Source organism: Lissotriton vulgaris, chromosome 3_1 (assembly GCF_964263255.1).
Source record: "Lissotriton vulgaris chromosome 3_1, aLisVul1.2, whole genome shotgun sequence".
Taxonomy (NCBI): domain Eukaryota; kingdom Metazoa; phylum Chordata; class Amphibia; order Caudata; family Salamandridae; genus Lissotriton; species Lissotriton vulgaris.
Window position 1 is genome coordinate 1,568,132,098 of NC_141689.1, and position 24,056 is coordinate 1,568,156,153.

Consider the following 24,056-nt stretch of genomic DNA (forward strand, 5'->3'; position numbering starts at 1 on the left):
ACCCGAGGGCATCGTCTGTGAGCTTGTACCGTCCTAGTATCCCCTGCACGGCCTCTGGGGGTGTGCAGGGCGTCTGGGAGGCAGTGAAAGCGGCGTGTAAATAGAGGCCCCGCCGTCTGACCCTGAACCCCAGACCCTGGAGGGGCTTCAGCGGCAGAGTTTGAGGCCGATAAACCCGCTCTGAAATCCCAGTGCCCAGACTAGGCCGCATCTTGTGATAGTGGGCGTACGACTTTGTCACTACTGCATATCAGATCTAGCTCGGCTCGTGCGCCAAGAAGTGGACAGAATCCTCGAGGCGAGGACTCCAGGGCCGGACAGACGAGGTGGTACGAAGGAGGCCCGTTCCAAGCAGGGGCAATGCCAGTGTGTCCGGCGCCCCAGAGCAAGGAAGCGCCCCGGCCGCTGGTTGTATCGTGAAATGCAACAATAAGCACGGTTTGCCTCTGGGCCCCGGTGCCACTGCACCTGCCGCACCTATGGGAGCCGGGCCTGGTGGCTCAGAGAGACTAATGCGTCCACTGGAGGGGCGTGGGTTCAATCCCGGCGGGTCCACTCAGTCTTTCATCCTTCGGAGGCCGATGAAATGAGTACCATCGAGTTGGGTAACAATAAAACATCTGTTAATCAGCGTCAAGATACCCTTCTGAAAGAGCGTGCGATTTACAAAATACACATGTTACGATAAAGGAAGCTGTGTCCATCCTCCCATGACGTACACGGTGCCAGCACGTCCTGCTGCTTGAACCTCGCCCCGTGCACAGCTGGCCTCAGAACAGGAGGAAACAGACATGAACATATCTGGGTTTCACAACACGACTGACGCAAATAAAAGTGCTGCTTTCGATGACCTCACGGTGATGAAAGCTGGAGCCAATCTTTGACGAGATTCCACCCTACAGGTCTGGTGGTTTAGAATGTCTCCGCTCCCACCGTTTCCAGCTGTGCGGTCTCACTTCTAAGGCGTTTACCTGCCTGCCGTATTACACGGTGAAGTACAAACCCCAGGGTGCGTCAAGTACGTCAGGCAGGGTTGGTCCGGTCTTAAGTCTTCAAATGTTGATCCCTTTTATTGGAATAATTGAAATAAAAGGCTTTGGAAACAGGAGGGGCTAAGTCTTTCATTCAGACATATCTGCCACTATGTAATTACGTCACATTTAGAGTGATGGTCTTTAAATGTATGCCAGGTCACACAATCTTTATAGCCTGGTTTTCAGTCTGTCCTTCTAGTCACCTCTTGTATCACCCTTAACCCCAGTGCTCCCAGACTGGAATGTTTCGAAACGGGAACTTCTGACAGACCGGACATCTTTGTTCGCGTGCATGCTGGTACTTGTAGTGTCACTCGGCCCATTATTTCCCTATGCATAAAGGACTGCAGCTACCAGCATATGGTGACTTGAGCAGGTTTAGTAACTGTCACACCTGACAGGGGACATCTGGAGGTACCTAGGGCCGCACAGACCCTCAACATGACAAAGCAAAATACAGCAGATACGACATGAAAAGAACGAGTGTGAGGCTGGTGGGGTAAAGCCAGGGACAGCGGCACATCGTCACCCAACGACCCCTCTCCGGAGCGGGACAGAGGAGAGCTGCGGGCGGTGGAGAGCTGCGGGCGGAGGGGGGGGGGGAGCCGGATAGAGGAGAGCTGCGGAGGGAGGGTGGGGGAGCGGGACAGAGGAGAGCTGCGGAGGGAGTGGGGACGAGCAGAGCAGCTCTGGCATTGGCAGACCTCGCTGGAATAGTAAGGGCCCCTTCCAGCTTGAGCTGCGTTGGCTGAGCCTGAGCTGTCTCTCGATCTCATTACTGGAAAGGCCTCGGTGTGGTAAGGAAGAGTTGGAGTGCATCCGAAGAATTGTGTTATGGAATGCGAAGGATTTCTCTCCCTTCGGATGTTCTGCTCCTCGCTGGTGTTGCCTCTGTCTCTGCCTCCACTCAGAGGGGGGAAAGGGGCGGGGGGCCTTACTCGTTTGTTTTTCAGATTTTTAAAAATACACTTTACAGTACACAGCTTTTCTCCAGCCATTGTTTTCTAAGCCGCAACGTAACATAATTCATTAAATCTTGCAGCATTCACTAAGAGTGCGTTTGTCTATGGCTTGTCTTAGTATTGTAAAGATAGAGAGGAACCCCTTGAAACAAGCAAGGGAATTGGGGTCTTAGACCTAAGTAAGAAACAGATTCCCTTGGGTAGTATACACGAAAAGCTAGAACATTAGCTATAACAAAGTGAAATTTTACTCCTTAAATTAAAAACAACATTCAAAGTACATAACAATTTATTGAAATATTAAAAAAGCATACAATACATTTGTAAAATAGTATAAACACACAATTAAAAACAGATATATCTTTTTGTGACCTGCACAAAAATATAGGACAGACAAAACTAAATTGTAAATCATAAAACTTGAAAGTTTACAAGGCATACATTCACGGAAAACGTTTCAAACTGCCCTGGTGTTATAACCTCACAATCTTATATGCATCAGGGAGGAACAACATGAATTGTACTTAAGCTTGCGTCGACGCGTTTCGGTGGTTTTGCGTTTGATTCGGTACCACCTTTATCAAGACTGTAATTTTCGTTGTCTGTCATACAGTTGGATCCTCATAGGTCTCCTGTATGTTTGTTTAACGTGTCGTTTCTTATAAGTTGTAGTGGCTGTGATTCTCAGATAATCAAAAGATGCTTTTACCATCTGCGGACTATTATAGTCATTCCTATCCAATAACGATTGTGGAATTTAGTTCAGGTCCGTCGATCAGTGGACGTTTTTGTATAATTAGCCGACCGTTCTATCTGGCAAACGTCAGGGAGTGCTGCTAGGTCAATTCTGGGAATGGGCTAAGTGAGCCGTTCTACAGTGGAAATAGAAATTGGGAAAAAAACCAATATATATGGACCACTTGTTGTCAAAAAACGTTTAAGAAGGCGCGGTGTGCTGCCTTGTTCTAATTGAAAACGGGGTATTTCGGATAGTCGTATCCCCTGTTTTTGCTGTAGCCTTGCTTCACTACGGGTGTCTGTTCTTCGAATGAACAGACACCCGTAGTGAAGCAAGGCTACAGCAAACGTTTTTTGACAACAAGTGGTCCATATATATTGGTTTTTTTCCCAATTTCTATTTCCACTGTAGAACGGCTCACTTAGCCCATTCCCAGAATTGACCTAGCAGCACTCCCTGACGTTTGCCAGATAGAACGGTCGGCTAATTATACAAAAACGTCCACTGATCGACGGACCTGAACTAAATTCCACAATCGTTATTGGATAGGAATGACTATAATAGTCCGCAGATGGTAAAAGCATCTTTTGATTATCTGAGAATCACAGCCACTACAACTTATAAGAAACGACACGTTAAACAAACATACAGGAGACCTATGAGGATCCAACTGTATGACAGACAACGAAAATTACAGTCTTGATAAAGGTGGTACCGAATCAAACGCAAAACCACCGAAACGCGTCGACGCAAGCTTAAGTACAATTCATGTTGTTCCTCCCTGATGCATATAAGATTGTGAGGTTATAACACCAGGGCAGTTTGAAACGTTTTCCGTGAATGTATGCCTTGTAAACTTTCAAGTTTTATGATTTACAATTTAGTTTTGTCTGTCCTATATTTTTGTCTTAGTATTGGCAGCATTCCATTTAATGCTGCCTTCCTACCTAATTTGGGAAAGCAAAAGTAAGTTACAGGTTTTCAAATTGTACCAACTGGTGATATTGGTGCTTGCCTAAATTCATATGTATGTGTGCTGTTAGCAGTTCATTGGTTGTAAGCCTCAATAACACTCTATACTATACTCCTACCAATATATACTATACAATAACATGCCATGGCATACCTCACCATACTATACAATAGCAGACCATTGGTTGTATGCCTTAAAAACTCGCCATACCATACTGTTACCATAATATACAATATAATAGGCCATTACATACCTCCCTATATCATACTGTACAGTATCACACAATAACATACCATAATATAGAATAACCATATCACACCATGCAATATTAGGCTATACCATAATATACAATAAGATAACTGCCCATACCATGAAATGACAGATCATACTGTACTGTACAATGACAGGCAATTCCATATCCCATTATCCAATGAAGGCGCCCTCGCCTTCTTTTACCTCTACCCATCTCTGAACCCTCAAGTCACCTTTGCCTGCATTTACCTCCACCTCCCCCTGAACCCTAAAGTCAAGTTGCTTGTCCTGTAGCTTGCTCTGTCCACCACCGGCCCTCCCTCTTAGTTGCTTGTCCCCTTAAGAAAAGTGCAGAAAAGTCTTGCCATCTGGTGTCAAGATGCTGCAAGGATGCAAACGGCACATCGCTCCCAGCTCTGTATGGCCATTTTGTTGCTGTCTTTATGCTGGGCCAAAACGCAAACTTCAGCTTGAACGTAAAATAATTGAATTTGATTAACTATTTTTTTATGTGAAGGCAGAGCATAATCCCATAATAAGAAAATGGACCACTTGCAGTAAGCACTGGCCACATCATAGCGCTTTTTTTAAAAACATTTTTGTACTACTTTGAGACATGCTGCACAGCAGGCATTCTACTGAACAACATGGCTAGAAATAATTGACAAAGCCAATAACTCTCCCACAGGCGAAACCTATTTGCTTTTACCAATGCTTATTTTTTTGTTCAATTAATCCCCCTAGTAGGTGTTGCCAATCCTTGTTTTTAAAACTGCGGTCTATTTGTAACCACCTTATTGTAGGCAAGACATCTCTAACAATTCCAAACAGCTTTAAACTGGTTAATACTTGTGTGTTCCAACCACCACTTCATCTAAAGGTCTTAAATGTACTTAATTTTTAAAAATGCATTTAAATTTAACTACAGAATTACCACAGGAATGTTGGACAAATGTAGATTTACATCATTTGAAGAATTGCTGTCTGTGTTTAGACTATCGCTTGTAATTTACATCTGTTTGTAATCTGTGTGTCGCGGTCCCTCGAAGGCCTCTCAGGATCGGCTTGTTACTCAATTGGGTCCTCCTATTGACAACCTCAATTCCGAACTGGCACGGAAGATTAAGGGAGTCAATCAGGGGAAGGAAAGGATGGGAACAGCGGGGAGGGAGACCTGTAAAGAAGGAAAGGTTTCTGTAAGATATAGGTTCAACTTAAACCAGTATAACAGACCCTGCTTATTTCCACATAGCAGGCCCTATCTACCTGTAAAGAAAATTAACAGTGATGGGTAGCCTTGTAAAGGATGATTGGAAGTCATCTGAGCCTCCTCTATGCTACCTAGTTTTCTACGTAGTAGCAGACCTTTGTATAACACTCAAGATTGGTTACTGTGAATAAATGAAAAATATCTAAACATCACCATGATTAAAACCTCACGTATGCATTTTTTTACATGGGGAAGATAATGAGGTCTGGTACCCACCAGTATGGGTGTGTATGTAGGCTACACAAGGGAAGAAGGATAGACTATTCCAGCTACCACTCTATGACCCCCCTGCTAAAGATGAGACAAACATGCACACACATCACATTCAAATATATATATCTTGGTATTCCATAAAGTGTTTTGTAAATCAAACGATTCCTGTAAATATTCAGGTTGTATTCCTGTGAAAAGGTCTGTCTTTGAGTACTGAAACGATATACCACCTGGTATCAGAGTTCACCCCCCAGTGCAAATGAATCGCAGTAGAAATCAATTGTCGCTTTGGAGCTAGCGCTCTAGATATGCAATTTGACTTTTGGCGGTGTCACCGACACCCGTAACTGTATCTAAGGATCGAGCACTTTGAAGTTTTCGTGAGCAGTACCCCTGCGCGTCGCTAGACGTCGTCTACGGCTTCGCGTCCATCGTCGGCGTCGTGATCGCCGGGATGACGTCATCGGAGTACTTAGACGCCGCCCTTGCGCGCTGACGTCCGTTCTTCTTTTTTCCACGCCAGCAAGCGCAGATCCGGGAAGAGCAGTACTCTTAGTAATTTTTTGACTAACTTTTTTGATCACTTCACGAGTCGACCTTCGACTCTCTGTGCCAGTAGGGATTCCTGGGTTTAAACCTTGCGAGGACTGTCCCCGCTTGATGTCGGTGTCCGACCCCCACCGTCGGTGCATTTATTGTCTCGGGGCCGACCACGATGACAAGTCGTGCCCGACTGCCGGGCCTTGACCTTGAAGGCTAGACTGAAGCGGTCCTGTAAGCGACTCCATCTCCAGCAGTCAGATCCGCGCTGCTCGAGGTCGAGGAGTAAGTCGAGGGACCGGTCGCGGAGCCGCGGTCATCGCCGCTCAACGAGTCACCACCACTCGTCGGGCTCCAAGTCCCTAGGTAAGTCGAGGCACTCGAAAAAGAAGTCGAAGAGGCGTCATCGCTCTTCCGACGCTCTTGCAACGTGGGCAGGGGTTCAGGCGACACCGCCCACGGGGCTTCACCAGAGCCGCAAGCGCCACGTCCAGCTCCATCCCCGCCGGTCCCTGGGCTGCACGCGACGCCGGAGGAGATACGTGACTTCCTCGTGGCCATGAGGACTCCGTTCCCTCCGTCGGACCCTGTTGAGGTGCCTTCGGGCCCCGCAGGTCCGTCTGGGAGTCCTAGCGGGCCGTCTGCTCCGGCGCCATCGGTTGCTTCGGCACAGTCGTCTACTTCGGACGCAGGACCCCGAGCCCAGATCCGGGTCGTCGGCAATCGACCTTCTGACTCCTCCGCTGGCGCCGACCCCGAGGGTGTCGCCCACGATGCTGTCCACGAACGACGTCATACCCAGTCCCAGCCCAGGTCTGGGTCCAGCGTCTGATCGGCACCGCCTGGCCCCATCTCCGGCTCCGATGTGTGAGCGATTCACCTACGACCCAGCTCCATCATTTTTCCCTGACTATCAGGAGATGGATGACGAAGGAGACTGGGAGTGGTCTGAGGACCCTCTGGCTCTGCAATGCCAGTTGAGCCAGGACTGGGCAGACCAGCTAGGGTAGGCCAGTGGTCTGGACACTTCGCCCGACACTGGATTCCTCTCTCCTTCCCCCGTGGCTACGGAGGAGGGGGCTGCTTACAGCGTGGTGTTGAACAGGGCAGCCAAGACCTTTGGTCTTGAGCTCCCTGTCACGGCTGTGAGGACTAACTTCCTCACTGAGGTGCTCAAATCGCAGGCAAGCTCCTTGGAGCCTCTACTGCCGTTCAACGAAGCCCTCACAGACGTTCTGCTGGGCACCTGGTCCAAGCCCTCCACAGGCCTCCCTGTGGATCAGAACGTGGCCCGATGCCACCGCCCGGCGTGACGCTAGCTTCCTGTCCGTTCACCACACCCCGAGAGCCTGGTTATCCAGGCCTCTACCTGCCAAACCGCATTCCCGACCGCTCCTCTGGATCGGGAATTAAAAAGGTAAGATCAGTTTGGGAAAAAACTGTTCTCCTCACTGAGTTTGGGGTTGCGGTCTTTAAACACAGCCTGCCTTTTGGGCCGTTACACCCACTCTCTGTGGGATACGGTTGCGGAGGTGCTGCCACCGTGCCCGGAGGAGGCCCGGGCAAAGCTGGCACAAGCTCTTGCGGAAGGGCGGGATGCAGCACGCCACTCCATACGGTGTGGACTCGACACAACAGACTCCCTGGGCAGGGATACGGCCAAGTCCTTGGACCTAGGCCAACGCCAGCTAACTGCTTTTCGCTCCTTTCGTGGCCAATTAAGGGGCGCCCCCACACATCCAGCAAGCCACAGACCGCAGACGCAGGTTCAACGCGGTCGTGGACGTGGTTACCGTCGTGGCGGTACCGGGTGGCACCAACAGGGGCAGTCCACACCCGCCCCTGCAGCATCCTCCTCTAAGCCCTCCTAGCCCGGCATTTCAGGCCCATTTGTCTCCAGTGGGGGGGCAGGGTCCGCCATCACCTCCCCCACTGGCGTACCATCACGTCGGACAGGTGGGTGTTGCAATTCGTGCGAAGGGGCTACTCCCTCCCCTTCGAGGCGACCCCTCCAGCCATGCCATCGTCGTACCACTCCTTGTCTGGGGATCACTTGCAACTTCTGCAGGAGGAAGTTACAGCCCTCTTGGCCAAGGGGGCCATCGAGCACGTTCCTGGGCCAGAAATAGGACGTGGTTCCTATTCCCACTACTTTCTGGTACCCAAGAAGGGCAAAGAAGGCCTACACCCTATCTTGGACCTACTGAGCGTCAACGGCTTCCTCTGGAAGGAGAAGTTCAAGATGCTGACTTTGGCTCAGGTCCTAGCTGCCCTGGATCCAGAAGACTGGATGGTAGCGTTGGACTTAAAGGACGCGTATTTACACATCCCCGTCCTAGCGGCCCAGCAGCGTTACCTGCGGTTCACGGTAGGCCACGAGTTCTTTCAGTTTACTGTGCTCCCCTTCGCCCTTACCAGTGCCCCACGGGTGTTCATGAAAGTGATGGCGGTGGTCGCAGCTCATCTGCGCAGATTAGGGTTTCAGTCTTCCCCTATCGCGACGATTGGTTGTTAAAGACGGGTTCCCCCAGATAGTAGTCTCCCACCTCCAGACTAGAGCCGACCTCCTGCACTCGCTGGGGTTCTCCATCAACGTGCCGAAGTCACACCTGTGTCCTCTCAGAAGATCCTTTTCATCGGAGTGGTTCTGGACTCAGCGCAGTTTTGGGTTTATCCCCCTGAACAGCGGGTTCGGGATATTCAGCTCTGATTCTGATCTTTCAGCCTTTATCCGGAGCCTCGGTCAGGTTGACACTGCGGCTCCTGGGGCTGATGGCCTCCTGCAGCCTTCTGGTGTATCATGCAAGGGGGTGGATGCGGGCTCTGCAGTGGGACCTGAAGTTTCAGTGGGCACAGCATCAGGGCAACCTGTCCAACCACGTCCTGATCTCGGAGGGCACTGCGAGTCAGCAGTGGTACCTCACAAACCGCAATTTGGTCAGCAGCAGATCTCTCTCCCTACCCCAACCGGAGCACCTAGTGCTGACAGATGCGTCCCTCCTGGGATGTGGGGGGGGGGGGGGGGCTCATGGGAGAGAGGGAGGTCAGAGGCTTCTGGTCTCCGGCGGAGTCCCGGCTCCATATCAACCTTCTGGAGCTGTGCTCTGAAGGCATTCCTTCCCTCTGTCCGGGGAAGTGTAGTGCAGGTGTTCAGGAACAACAACACTGCCATGTGGTACTGCAACAAACAGGGCGGGTGGGGTTGTGGACCCGTTTCCAGAAGGCTCTGCGCCTCTGGCAATGGCTGGAACACCAGGGCGTCACCCTGGTGGTTCAACACCTGGCAGGTTCCCTGAACGCCAGGGCGGACAAACTCAGCCGCCGGTGCATGATGGATCACGAATGGCGTCTGAACTCTGATGTGGCACAAGGTCTCTTTCAGCAGTGGGGAGAGCCTTGGTTAGATCTATTCGCCACCGAAGAGAACGCGCAATGTCATCAGTTCTGCGCGTTGGAATTTCCAAGGCGGCACTCGCTCGGCAACACTTTTCGCCGCGAGTGGACCTGTGGTCTGTTGTACGCCTTTCCGCCTATACCACTTCTGCCCAAGTAATCCTTGTGGCTCCGGACTGGGCACGAAGATACTGGTATCCGAGCTACTCACCATGTCAGTCGATCCCCCGGTTCGTCTGCCTCTTCAGGAGGACCTTCTACCGCAGCAGCAGGGGACTGTCCTCCACCCGAACCTGTCCAGTCTCCACCTCCATGCGTGGAGATTGAGCTGCGACAGTTGGGGCCATTTGACTTGCCTCCTGAAGTCTGTGATGTGATTCTGGCAGTGCACAGCAAAGACTGTGGATCCACTCTCTGCCCCCCTTTCAGAGGTTCTCCTCTTCCTTCTGTCTCTTGCCTAACAGGGCTCTGCCCTGGGCACTATCAAAGGCTACCTCTCAGCCATTTCAGCCTACTTAAGCCTTCCTGATCAGCCTTCTCTTTTCAAGTTCCCTGTTGTTCATAGATTCTTGAAAGGCATCACACACATGTTCCCTCCGGTCCCTTTTGTGGTGCCTCAGTGGGACTTGAACCTTGTACTGACTTATCTGATTTGCGCACTCTTTGTGCCACTTCGTCTTCTGACTCTTAAGACTGCATTTCTGGTTGCCATCACCTCTGCCAGGAGAGTGAGTGCGCTCCAGGCTCTATCTTCAAAACCTCCTTTCCTCTCTGTCCATCCGGACAAGGTTGTTCTGAGGACTCGTCCTTCTTTCCTGCCTTTCACATCGGGCAGTCAATCACCTTGGCCACCTTCTATCCGCCTCCGCGTCCTTAGAAGGAGGAAGAGAGGCTCCACCGTCTGGACCCAAAACGTGCGCTCTCCTATCTAGATCACACATACCAGTTCTGGGTGGAAGACCAGCTCTTTGTTGGTTACATGGGCGCTAAGAAGGGACGGGCGGTGCACAAGCGGACCATTTCTCAGTGGGTCATTTGTGCATCAAGTTGTGATACTGCTTGGCCAAAAAGGAGCCTCCTGTGGGGCTACATGCCCATTCCACTCGGGCCACGGCGGCTACTACTGCCCTGGGTCAGGGAGTCCTCTTGCAGGACATCTGTCAGGCAACTATGTGGACCTCGCTGCACACGTTTGCTAAGCACTACTGCCTGGACAGCCAAGTCCGGAGAGATGGCTTTTTCGGCCGTTCCGTCCTCCAAGACTTTCTGGTGTGATCTTGGTTTGCAGACCCACCACCGGGGTTGGTATTGCTGGGGTTTCTATTCTAAGGTAAGGAATCTAACACTAACCTGTTTCTTTCAGATGCACAAGTTACTTACCTTCGGTAACGATATAGCTGTAAGAAACAGTAGTGTTAGATTCCTTACCGCCCCACCCATCCTCCCCGTTCTGCGAACATATATCTAGGGTTAAGGACATCCCTTTCAGGGCCCTAGTTTTTTGGCACCAGTGTCGGTTTCTATCATGGCTCTGCATTCCTTGCGCGGAAAGTTATGTACAGAACCGATGTCAGCGCGCGAGGGCGGCGTCTAAGTCCTCCGTCATCCCGGCAATCACGACGCAGACGACTGTCGCGGAGCCGCAGATGACGCCTAGCGACGCGCAGGGGTACTGCTGACGAAAACTTTCCGGATCCAGTCTGACGCCTGGGTATATTCTAAGGTAAGGAATCTAACACTAACTACTGTTTCTTACAGATATATCGTTACCTAAGGTAAGTAACTTGTGCTGTTTGTTCTGTCCAACTTTATTTGACGCAATGAGTATTATCTGATAAAGACTTCTAGCTGCAGATTCCTTGGCTTAGAATATTCCCCAGGCATCAAATTGGATCTGGGAAGTTTTTTGAGCAGTCCCCTTGCATGCTGGCAGGTGACAAAGTCTGCACGGTGCTGATATAGGTGCTACCCAGCACACTGAACTCAGTTTCTTCTTTTCCACGTCATCAGTGTGGATATGTATCAAGCTCACCTCAGTCACTTTTTTACTGATTTTGTTTTACCAACCTTTTTGTCAACTTCGAGGACCAATGTGCCTTTTTCTTTATTCCAAATTTTGTATGTACGTCTCCCAAAATACCCACTGGTTTTAAACCTTGTGGTGCCTGTAACAGACAGATGTCTGTGCCAAACACCACTTGGTATGTCTGTGGTACCTGGAGCAGGACCACGACTAGGCCATTCATGAGCGTGCCATGAAGCTTATGGAAGCTCGACACGCAACTCTGCACTGTGTCCTGTACACAAGGGAGGTCTCAGGACTGCTCTCTGTCGCTCGTACTGGTCATTGTTGCGATCCTGGACTACTTCAGGTCAATCTCATAAGAGGTACAAGAAGCCAAAGTGTTCTTCGACATCCTGACGTCTGTCTCATTCATTGATCGACAGGTTGGAATGATTCTGCAAGTCCAGGCCCTTCTCCCCTGATTTTTTTCTGTGGAGAGCATGCGCCTGAGACTGTGTCCGCTTTGCGTGTCCCCAAGTTTTCCAGAGCGACCCGCCCAACTTTGAGTCTTTTATGAGGCCATGAGCCTCATTTTTGGGTACCATTAGTTTTGAAGAGACTCCAACTTGGTTTCTGCCAGTGAGTTTGATCCTCTGGATCCATTGGTGGAACTGTATCAGTCACGACTTCCTCTGGGGACTGTTCCAGTGGCCCCTTTCCTGGTGCAGCCGAACCCATCATGATTCCCAAGACTGAGCCAGACCATTATCGCTTGACATCCTTTCCGGCGTCGACCAGGTCTGTGCTTCTAGTGCGTAAAATAGTCATTAAACTGAGGCCAGCGCGCTGGGGTGGCGCCAATATAGTCACCACACATGTCACTTCCGTCACGTATGCCGCCACCACGCAAAGGCGAATGACTCTACCTCCTGGCAAGCAATGGGACTGGTCAAACGTTCTGGATCCAGTCTGACTCCTGGGGAATATTGTAAGGTAGGAAATCTGCAGCTAATGTGCCTACCAGATAAGGCATTACCGAAGGTAAATAACTTGTTTATTCATGTATCTAATTAGGTGAACGTTGCTTTCTTTGACCTCAGTTAATCTGATATCGAATTCTTGTGAGCTTCTGCAATTATCACCAGCTCGTGGGCTAAAAAAGTTGAAATATGAGATTTGATGGTCATTGAACATACCTGTCTTAGTGATGCAGATCGTATGAAATCTGAAGATAACCTATTTAATGTTTACTGAACAAGATCTATGCCTCATGAATGCCCACAACCCTGTCCTTTCCCCTTTCTTGGGCTCTATCCAGCATCAAGGCACAGTTTGAAACTCTGTATACAAACATTTAGTGGGGAGCACCCACTTCTAGCTATAAATATTCAAAGTGCAGACAAATGTAATTTCAGAAGAAGAAATGGTTTGGCCTCCTTTTACAATAATATTACCTGTTAATGATTTAAATAGCTTTAAGTATGGAACAAAAATCTGTGAATGCTCCTGGAAAGATTTTGTTGATCAATATTAATATGCAGCCTTTTTATGGTCGTTTTTGTCCCCTGAGACACTTCTATGGTTTTGTATGAGAATTTATCTTGCTGTTGTAATTCAGAAGGGATTTAAACTTTTTGATTTCGCATATTTTCTGTAGGTGGACCGGGTATTATCTCTTCACCATACGCCGGGGCTGCTGGATTTGCCCAAGCCATAGGCTTCCCTCATACAGCCGGTAAGTAGTCTTCATTTAGCTTTCTTTCAATGAGGCAAAAAGATATGAAAAAGCTGAAACACTGTATTCCTGGGATAACGCATTTTGTTTTGCACATCTGTTTTTCTCAAACATGAACATCTTAATAGTTTGGCTTTGAAGAATGAGGACTGAATGGCTACACAAGTAAATGAAAATTAATGTTCTTATTTCACTTGAACAATAATCTTGCCTATTCTTAGTGAAATGGAAGGACGCCTCGACTCTGGCAGCATCCTCTCTTCTGTGTTGAATGTTGAAGGAGATCTCTGCTCTGCAGGGTCCCACCCAAGAAAGTAAACATTCAGATAAGAACTGACTATCTTGGGCTGAGATGCTCACGCAGCAGAGGGGTCCACGATTTTTTAAATGGTTGCAATCAAAAACTTTGTATCAATGAAGTCAAGGAGTAAAAGGTGTCGCAGCCTCTCTTCTTTTCTTCATGGCTGTCTTCTGAATGATAAACGATTCAAACCTAAAAGGTATACCACAGTAGGGTTTTCCAGTTTCAAGCAAGGAGGCACCAACATTTTCCATCATGGCCCAGCATGACATTGGGTAGGCACTCCAATATCACATTCCACACCGCAAATCATTTGTCGATTAAATACATATTCTGTGAATATTTGAGTCCGAAAATACTAAAATATCCATGAATGTTACCCATAAGAAAATATAGAATAATATTATATTACCATTGTCTAACTATTTTATCAACACAAGCAAATTGCCAGAGGTTTACAGCATGGGATCAAATCAGCACATATTTAGGATACGGTTTTAACACCCAGGGGACATGGATCTTTTGACCACCTTATCCAGTATTGGGGTATCTTTCATAGATTCACATGCCTGAATCATTCCCTGCCGCCGAGGCGGGAGTCCCGCGGTAAATAAAATAGCAGTGCCAAAGGTAAATAAAAGTAGTAGGCCCTAATCTTAGTAGCCTATCTACATCATTATGCTAAAAGAACCAAACTTTTGGTACAACCAATCAGCTACCAACACCCTCTAGAACCCTCTCTGCAGAGCCAGTTCTCCTCAGATTTTCACCGCACTTTGTGTGGAAGGGAGTCTCCCTGAGTGCCAACTCAGTTTATCCTTCAAGATGTCTGACAAGAAGGCCTTGTTCAAACCTAGTAGAACCTGCGACAAAAAAGAGTCCATGTTGATGATCCCGTTGACGTAGAGTCCATCAACGATGATTCCGTCGACGTCAATCCCGTTGACGACGATCCCACTTTCGACGATTAAAATAAAGAGTCCATCAACGGTAAATCCATTTGCAATGATCCCGTCGACGACTGTACCAGTTACAGTGATGGAACCTGCTCCAACTAAGGTTTTAGCAGTGGCAACTTTTTCAACACCTATTTCATCAAGAACGTTTCAGCTTAAATCGTACCAAAGACATTACTGTTCATATGTCTCTCCTCTTACTCCATCTCACCTCCTTGAGACATATGCCCAAGAGGAGGATGATGACTGACGTCTATGATGATGAAGGAGCTTTTGGGGTTGCTCATCATCCTTCCGAACTGAATATTAAATGTCAAGAGATAGATGAAGATAACTACAATGAGCATAAATAAATAAATACTACCAAGAGGACATTGTTGTTCCTCATCACACGGAATACCAGAGGCATTCTCGGCTTTCGGAGTCCAGGCATCAGCCTCATAACCTTATTCAGGACTTGCAAGCCATGTTAGCTGATCATAGGCAGCTCTTTCCCCCGCAGCAGGTCATTCCACCACCTCAGCCTGTGGTTGTTCCAGATCCTGTTCCTCCACCCGAGGTTCCGACGCCAATGTCTTCAGTTACAGAACCTTCTCAGGAGCACCAGCCTCCTCGAACTCCAGACAATTCTTCAGATGATGAAGTGGATGAAGGTGAGGTGCCAGAAAATCCCGACTTGGATCCATGGAATTCTTATATTATGCCTATGCCTTCACCACCAACTCCACAACCATCAGACTCACCACCAGAATATATAGGTGGATTTCATAACCTCATGCAGCGCGCTGCTACTAGGTTTCAACTTCCAGTAACTGTGGAACAAACTGAATGTTTCCTACACAATTTTAAAGAGGAGACTAGGAAAATTACCTGAGCTATTCCGATCATAGATTATATATGGAACGAGGGAATCAAGATTATGAAAAACCCTGCATCTGTGCCTGCTGTGCTTCCACGGGTAGAAAAAAAATATAGTGCTCCGGCCAACAGTCCATCCTGCCTCATCGGACACCCTAGGCCAGATTCTGTCATTTCACAGGCCACCCAACAAAGGTCCAAAAATCCAGCAACACCCATCACTACACTGCCGGACAAAGAGGGACGTTGTCTTGATCTCATAGGTAAAACGTTTTCAACCATGGCTGCTGCTTCCATCAGGGCAGCAAACTCATTAGCGATCCTAGGGCGGTATGATCGCCAAATATGGTAGGATATGGCTGGTCTGATTGACCTCATTCCAGAGGAGAAACTACAGGAAGCTCGGAAAATTCTCCTGGAGGGAGAGCGCGCAGTAGCAGAGACGCTCTAGACATTGTCAATACAAATTTCAGGCAATTACCTGGGGCTGCAGTTCTCAGGCGCCAGGGTTGGTTAAAAGCTACCACCTTCCCACCAGAAGTCCAAACTAAAATATTAGACATGGCCTACGACCGCGAATCTTTGTTTGGCAAACATATTGACGAAGCCCTCCAAGCAATCAAGACTGACACTGATACGGCAAGATCTTTAGGTTCCCTACAATACAAGCGTGGGACATTAAGAGGCGCTAGGGGGCGTGGCTATTCCTCTAAAGGAGGTTACAATACACAACAAAACAGACAATATCAGCCTCAATATCGGCAAAATTACCAATCATTATACCGCCAATCCAAACGGGCTGATTTCTCTCTCCAAGGAGGCCAAAAACGTTCCAACTATCAAGGGCGGGACTCTTAACAGAAAACAGTGAGTTTAGCCGGGCGCCAATCACATTTCCTCCCCTCCCCACCCCTCCCTGTGGGTGTGAAAATTTCTTCTTATCTGGACCAGTGGCAAGAAATTACCTCCGACCAATGGGTGTTAGACCTAGTGAAAAATGGACACACCCTAGAATTTGTCAACAAGCCACCAACCACTCCGCCCAGGGGACCTCTCCCCCTCGTCTTGACTTATTGTTTAAAGAAGCTTATACAATGCTCCTCAAGAATGCTATTGAAAAGGTCCCAGTACATCAGAAACAGACCGGTTTCTATTCCCGTTCTTTCCTAATCAAAAAGAAATCAGGGGAATGGCGACTAATCCTGGACCTTCGCAATCTCAACAGATTCCTCAAAAAACAAGGGTTTCGCATTGTCGCCCTCTAAGAAATTCTAAGCGGCCTGAACGAGGGAGATTTTATGGCTTCTTTAGACATGGAAGACGCTTACTTCCACATCCCACTCCATCCAAAACATCGCAATTATCTCCGCTTCACTGTGGCTGGCGCCCATTATCAGTTCTAAGTGCTCCCGTTTGGATTAAAATCGGCTCCAAGGATCTTCACAAAGTGCCTGGCCCCGGTAGCGGCAACGTTGCGTTCTTGAGGAATCCAGGTCTTCCCGTACTTGGACGATTGGTTAATCAAAGGTCTTTCGCAGCACACTGTAGAGACTGCCATTTCAACATGTCGCAATCTCTTTGCCTCTCTGGGGTTAACTGTGAACAGAAGCAAATCCCAGTTACATCCAAAGCAAATCCTGCCTTTCCTTGGAGCACGTCTGGACACGATCCAGTGCAAGGCATTCTTATCTCCAGAAAGACAACTTCGCCTCCAAAAGCTAACACTCCGGTCTCAAAAAGAAAGTCACTTTCTGTTCGCATGTTCTCTTCACTTCTGGGAATGTGCTCTTCAGCCATAAATCTCATTCCCTTGGCACATCTTAGAATGAGACCTTTACAGGAGGAACTACATCTTGAATGGCAGCAAGCGACAGGTTGCTTCAACGACATCAAGGTCACACCACGCATGGTGGTTTCTCTCCACTGGTGGTCACAGTTGACCAATCAGGTCTAGCGTTCATACAAAATCCCCCAGACTTTGTTCTGACAACAGATGCGTCCATGGAGGGATGGGAAGGTCATCTCCAAGATTTACAAATACAAGGCAAGTGGTCTCAGAAGTACAGACGACACATCCAACAGCCTGGAATTGCGAACAATCTTCCTATCAATGCAAGCTTTCCTTCCAAGGATTACAGGTTCATCTGTACTAATTCGAACTGACAATAGCACCAGCATGTTTTACGTAAACAAAGAAGGACAAGCTCGGCAACGTTGTCAAAGGAGGCTCAGGAGTTATGGGAATAGATCACACTCCACAACCTAACCCTCAAGGCAGAACATGTCAGAGGCCTCCACAATACCCTAGCGGACACGCTCAGCAGGTCCCGATCAGATTGCCACGAGTGGGAATTAGACCAACTCCAGCTGAACAGAGTGTTCCAGGCTTGGGGCAAACCGACCTTGGATTTGTTTGCAACAAAGCAGAACAAAAAATGCCAATATTACGCCAGCAGATATCCTCAACAGGGGTCCAGAGGGAATGCGCTGTCCATGCGATGGTCAGAGATCTGTGCTTACGCTTTTCCCCCAATCCCTTTGATACCAAAGGTGTTACGCAAGATGAAGTGGGAGGGCTGCCGACTCATTCTAATTGCTCCCCGGTGGCCACGACAGTACTGGTTCCAAGAACTTCTCTTGCTATCCCAGGACCAGCCGATCTGTTTCCTTCCAGCACCCACACTGCTGTCGAGGAACAAGGGGCAGGTGCTTCACCCAGACACTCAATCTCTCAATTTACACGCATGGCTCCTGATTTCCTAGAATTCAAGGACCTTGATATCCCTCAGGATTGTCGCGACACCTTAACCAATCAAGAGCTCAAAGGACAATCAAGACTTATCGTCTTAAATGGAAGATATTTTGCTGTTGGTGTGAAACTAAGAAAGTGCATCCAATAGAAGCTTCTGTTGAACAGATTCTTCCTTATCTGCTACATCTGGCTAGGTCTGGACTCACTTTCTCATCAGTTAAAGTTCATTAAGCCGCTCTCTCCAGATTCAGGAAAGTTGCTAAGATTCCATCACTATGTTCATCATCTCTAATCAAACAGTTCATGAGAGGTTTTTTCAGAACTTTCCCTCCGGTGAGACCTCCACCGGTGTGGGAACTGGACACGATCCTCACACAGTTGATGAAACACCCGTTCGAACCCATTCACAAAGCTGAACTCAAGATTCTAACATGGAAGGTTGCTCTGCTTTTTGCTATAACATCCGCTAGAAGAGCAAGTGAAATTCAAGCCTTCACTGTAAAGGAACCATTTCGGCATTTTTTTAAGGATTATGTCACTCTCAGAACTAACCCTACATTCATACCTAAAGTACCGTCCCAATTTCATCTCAATGAGCCGGTGAAGTTACGAACTTTCTTTCCAAACCCGACTACACCATTCTCTGGACATCAAAAGATGTTTAAAATTCTATTTGCAGAGAACAAAATCCTTTTGAAAATCCGATCAACTATTTGTGGCTTACGGTCAAGCCACACTGGGAACAGCTGTCACAAAAGACACATTTGCTAGATGGATAGCTTCTTCGATCCATTACTGTCATGACAAATCTAACAGTCCATTGCTGAGAAAGGTTAAAGCTCATTCCACAAGAACTGTGGCAGCGTCTACAGCATTATTTGCTGGAGTAACTCTAGAGAATATCTGCCGTGCTGCGACATGGAAGAATGTCCACACTTTCACGAGGCATTAAGGCCTTCAATCAACATGTCAGGAGGATGTGGCGGTTGGACAGGCTGTCCTACGCCACCTTTTTCTTTGAGAACTGTTCAGGTACCCTTCGTTCTCTTAATATTCATCTATATATGTACATAAATATATATAGAGATATATGTAGTTATTCATCTATAAATGTATTTATTTTCATATAAGATGTACATGTTTATATATTCATGACTGTATGTAAATGTGCATGTTACTTTACAAATCTTTAGATCATGTTGTACATGTGAAAAGTCGGATTATGATGCATTTGTTAATTATTTGGGGATGCAACTGGGAGTTTATCTGTACAAGTCTCCCACCATCCGCAACCGCCTGTATAATTGGCATACTGCTTGCTACTCTGATTCAGGCATGTGAATCTAAGAAATATACCCCAATGCTGGTTAAGAAAACAAGTTACTTACCTGTAACTACAGGTTCGAGGCATATGAGCTGCAGATCATACATTTAGCATTAGATCGCCACCTGGTGTTGGGCCCGGATGATTGCAGATTGTTGTCTTCTTGGAGAAGTCTTTGTAGTCACGATATAGGTGACTCCTCCCTTGGACAATACTGCGCATGGGCATCGACTCCATCCTTAGATTGTTTTTTTCAGCCACTGGGTTCGGATGAAAGTTTCTCCGCTCCAGCTACAAAAACTTTTCCAGCAACATCGATGCGCAAAACTTCCACAAACTTCTAGAAATTACCTTCGACATCGAAGACAAGGCTTTTCGACGACATAACTTCCATTCCGGTCATCGAAGTGGGCCGTTAGTTATCGACGCCGTGCGGCCAACACCACATGAAAAGAACTCCATTCAAGAAATGCCCGAAATGCCAGGAAAAATTCCCGCATAGCGATCATCACAAGGTTTACAACCTCTGTCTATCGCCGGATCACAACGAGTCGACCTGCACAGCTTGTGCGTCTTTCCGATCAAAAAAGACCATCCGGGATCGGAGGGCCCGACGACACGAGATGAGATCAGCCCCAGCACCGGACAATATCTTCGATGACGAGGCTCCGCTCGTTCCAGAAGAAGATGACTCGCCGGATCTCCAGATCATATCGGAGGCAGAGGACTCAGACGACTCGATTCCATCACGTTAAACCCGTGAGTACCTCTGCCCCTGCACCCCATACACTGCCCAAGTCAAAGGCGAAGGTCCGCACTCTGCCCAAGGGGCCCAGTTGAGACCAAGCGCTCTCTCTTAAAGCCCAGACTTCGAGCTCGGCTCCGAGGAAGACAACTACGCCTTCAGGTGCTTCGGCACCGAGCAAACCACATGTGCCGATCCCACCACTTCCAACGGCACCAAGGCCAAAAGACTCTTCGGCACCGAAACTAAAAAGACTCTTCGGCACCGAAGCCAAAAGATTCTTCGACGTCAAAAGCGAAAGACCCTTCGGTGCCGAAATCAAAAGAAGCTTCGGCTTCGAAGCCGTCGCCTTCCAAAGATAACGATGGAAAGTCAGCTTCCACTCCGAAGACTGCGGTTCCGGTGCCAACACCCGCAAGGCCGGATCCCGAGGTTCTGAAGCCCTCGGACACGCCTGTCAAGCCGAAAGTAACTCCTTCGGCGCAAAGAACTTTGCCACAGGACACTGTAACACCTCCCAAGGCAAAACGACAAAAACAACCTCTGTCAGAACCCAAAAAATCGACGCCGAAGAAGGTTGCGCAGGAAGAAGAGAAATAATTGTTCAGGCCTGATCCTAAACAAAAGAAGATCTACATAAACCCAAAAACTGGACATATGGGTGCTATACCTCATAAGAGACCAGCAGAAACACCACCTACACCTGTGGTTCCTGCCAAAAAGGATTGTGCAACTTCCCCTATGCACCCTTCCTCTCCTGTATCTCCTTCCTCTCCTATCCCTCCTTACATTTCACCTCAAATCTCTCCTGTAGCCTCTCCTGCATCATCACATTTACCACAAACTGATTAGGAGTATGACCTAGGTGATTGGGAGGATCCGAATGCAGACCCAAATACATATCCTTTAGATGAGGATGTGTCTACTTTTCCACCTCATAATGTGCCTGATATCCCAGATCCACAGTTATACCCATCAAAGCCCTCTCCTCCAGAGGACAGCATTGGCTTTAATCACCTCTTACACAGAGCTGCTATCTACCACAATGTTACAATGCACTCTGATGACATTGAGGAGGATTTTCAGTTAGATACTTTTGAGCCATCACACAGATCCACGCACTTTCTTCCCATGATCAAAGGGGTCATTAAGCACGCTCCAGAAATATTCAAAGATCCTGTACGTGCTAGGGTACTGATTCCAAGGATAGAAATGGAATTTAGGCCTGCACCCTCTGACCCAACCTATATTAAAGGACCTCTTCCTCTAGACTCATTGGTGGTGTCCAATGCAAGAAAAAGAGCGAATTCTCAGACTTCTGGTGAAACGCCCCCACCTGACAAGGAATCCAAAGTTATTGATGCGTCAGGTAAAAGGATTGCTGCAAAAGCTACAAATATATGGTGCATTGCGAATACACAAGCCCTTCTCTCACGTTATGACAGTGCTCATTATGACCAATTAGAAACACTAATGCAGCACCTTCCAGATCAGTATAAGGATCAGGCAACTGAGCTCATTCAAGAAGGCAAATTAATATCAAATGCCTCAATAAAATGTGCACTAGATGTTGCAGACATAGCTGCTAGAGCTGTAAATACTAGCGTGATACTCAGGAGACATTCATGGCTGCGCATTTCCGGGTTCAAACAGGAGGGGCAAACCACAATTTTGAACCAGCCTTTTAACCAAAACCAGTTATTTGGTCCAGAAGTAGACACTACACTGGAGAAAATGAAAAAAGACACTGACACGGCAAAGTCAATGGGAGCTCTACAGTCTACACAGGCCAGAGGTTCTTTCGTCGCTCCTTTTATAGAGGAGGCTCCAGGCAGACTGGAGAAGACACAGCAACATCTATCAAAAATACAAACACAAACATCCTCTAACAAAGGATATTTTAGAGGAGGATACAGGGGCAATAATAACAAGGGAAGAGGACGCGGTAACAACAGCAATCGCTCCTCCTCCGCAAATAAACAGTGACTTCCCTCTGCTCCCCCATCAGCATTCCACTCCTGTGGGGGGCAGATTAACACAGTACCTGCCTGTCTGGAACTCCAACACAACGGACAGATGGGTGAGACACATTATCCAACATACCACCCAGGCAGCGTCCTATGTCTACAGACCACCTGACTCTGCTTCAACAGGAAGTCCTAACACTTCTACAAAAAGATGCTATTCATCTAGTCCCACTGTTGCAACAAGGAGATTTCCTTTCAACGATAGACCTAAAGGATGCCTATTTTCACATCCCAATACATCCTGCTCACAGGAAGTACCTACGGTTTGTAATACAAGGACAGCACTATCAGTTCAAAGTCCTTCCATTTGGTGTCACAACAGCACCACGAGTGTTCACGAAGTGCTTAGCAGAAGACAACAAATACACGTCTTCCCTTACCTAGACAATTGGCTCATAAAAGCCAAATCATTCCACCAATGTGTACAACACACTCAGCTGACAATTCAACTGTTGCACAACTTAGGGTTTACGATCAACTACACAAAGTTGCACCTAGAGCCTTCGCACGTGCATCAGTATCTAGGAGCTACCATAAACACATCTACAGCTCTAGCGTATCCCAATCCAGCCAGGATACAGAGCATTCAAGCCTTCGTCTCAACTTTTCAACACCAACAGTCTCTCCAAGCAAGGGTGTTCATGAGATTAATAGGCATGATGGCATCTTGTATCTTCATAGTGCCACATGCAAGACTGCAAATGCGTCCATTACAAGAGTGTCTAGCATGACAGGGGAATCGGGCTCGAGGTCAGCTCACAGACCTGGTGTTGGTAGACAGCCGTACGCATCTTTCTCTGCAATGGTGGAAAAACCAAAAACTTGACAAGAGGACGGCCGTTCCTCGAACCTGTTCCACAAATAGTGCTCACAACAGATTCATTCCTCACAGGATTGGGAGCCCATCTATTACACCACACTACTCAAGGTCGATGGAACGACCAACAAAAGCTGTTGCATATCAACCATCTAGAGTTGCTAGCGATCTTCTTAGCACTCAAAACATTTCAACTTCAAGTACAGAACAAAGCTGTCTTAATCAGGACGGACAATATGTCAGCAATGTACTATTTACAAAAACAGGGGGGGGGGACACTCTCTGCAACCGTCCCAGCTCGCACGGAACATTTGGAGATGAGCCGTTCCTCAAAACATATATCGGTTAGTGGAACACCTTCCAGGAGTTCACAATCAGATAGCGGATCTGTTAAGCCGGCAGTCACAACAGATTCACGAATGGGAACTACATCCACAAGTTCTTCAACCATTCTTCCAACAGTGGGGGCACCCACACATAGACCTGTTTGCCACCCACGAAAATGCAAAATGCCCAACCTTCGCCGCCAGGTTCCCACACCCAAGGTCAGAGGGCAATGCAATATGTAGGAACTGGTCAGGCAGATTTGCGTACGCTTTTCCGCCTCTCCCCCTCATATCACTAGTGGTGCGCAAGCTCAAACAACAGTCTCTCAAGCTCATTCTAGTAGCTCCCACATGGGCACGCCAGCCGTGGTTCACTACACTACTAGATCTCTCTCTGGTTCCATATCAAAAGTTACAGCTCACACCCTCGATGTTAACACAGAACCATGGAGAAATCAGACACCCAGACCCGAACCAATTGAATTTGGCAATCTGGCTCCTGAAGTCTTAGAGTTTGGTTATCTTAACCTACCACCAGACTGCATGAATATCATTAAAGAGGCGAGGAAACCCACTACTAGAGCGTGTTATGCCACCAAATGGAAAAGATTTGCAATATATTGCAAACCTAATCACATTGATCCACTGGATGCTTCCATCCAAAATATCATTTGTTACCTTTTACATCTACGAAGGTATAATTTGGCATACTCTTCCATTCGCCTACATCTTGCAGCAATTACAGCCTATTTATAAAACAGACAACACTTGTCTCTTTTTAGGGTACCTGCAATAAAAGCATGTATGGAAGGATTAAAAAGAATAATCCCTCCC

General features: G+C 47.7%; 1 protein-coding gene across 1 annotated transcript in view; it reads left to right on the forward strand.

Moving 5' to 3' along the window:
- PTBP3 (polypyrimidine tract binding protein 3) overlaps positions 1-24,056 on the forward strand; it is a 627,347-nt gene that overhangs the window by 377,968 nt on the left and 225,323 nt on the right. Inside the window, exon 7 of the mRNA XM_086962058.1 lies at positions 13,039-13,116. Coding sequence (XP_086818184.1) covers positions 13,039-13,116 — 78 coding nt within the window. The remainder of the gene's footprint in view (positions 1-13,038; positions 13,117-24,056) is intronic.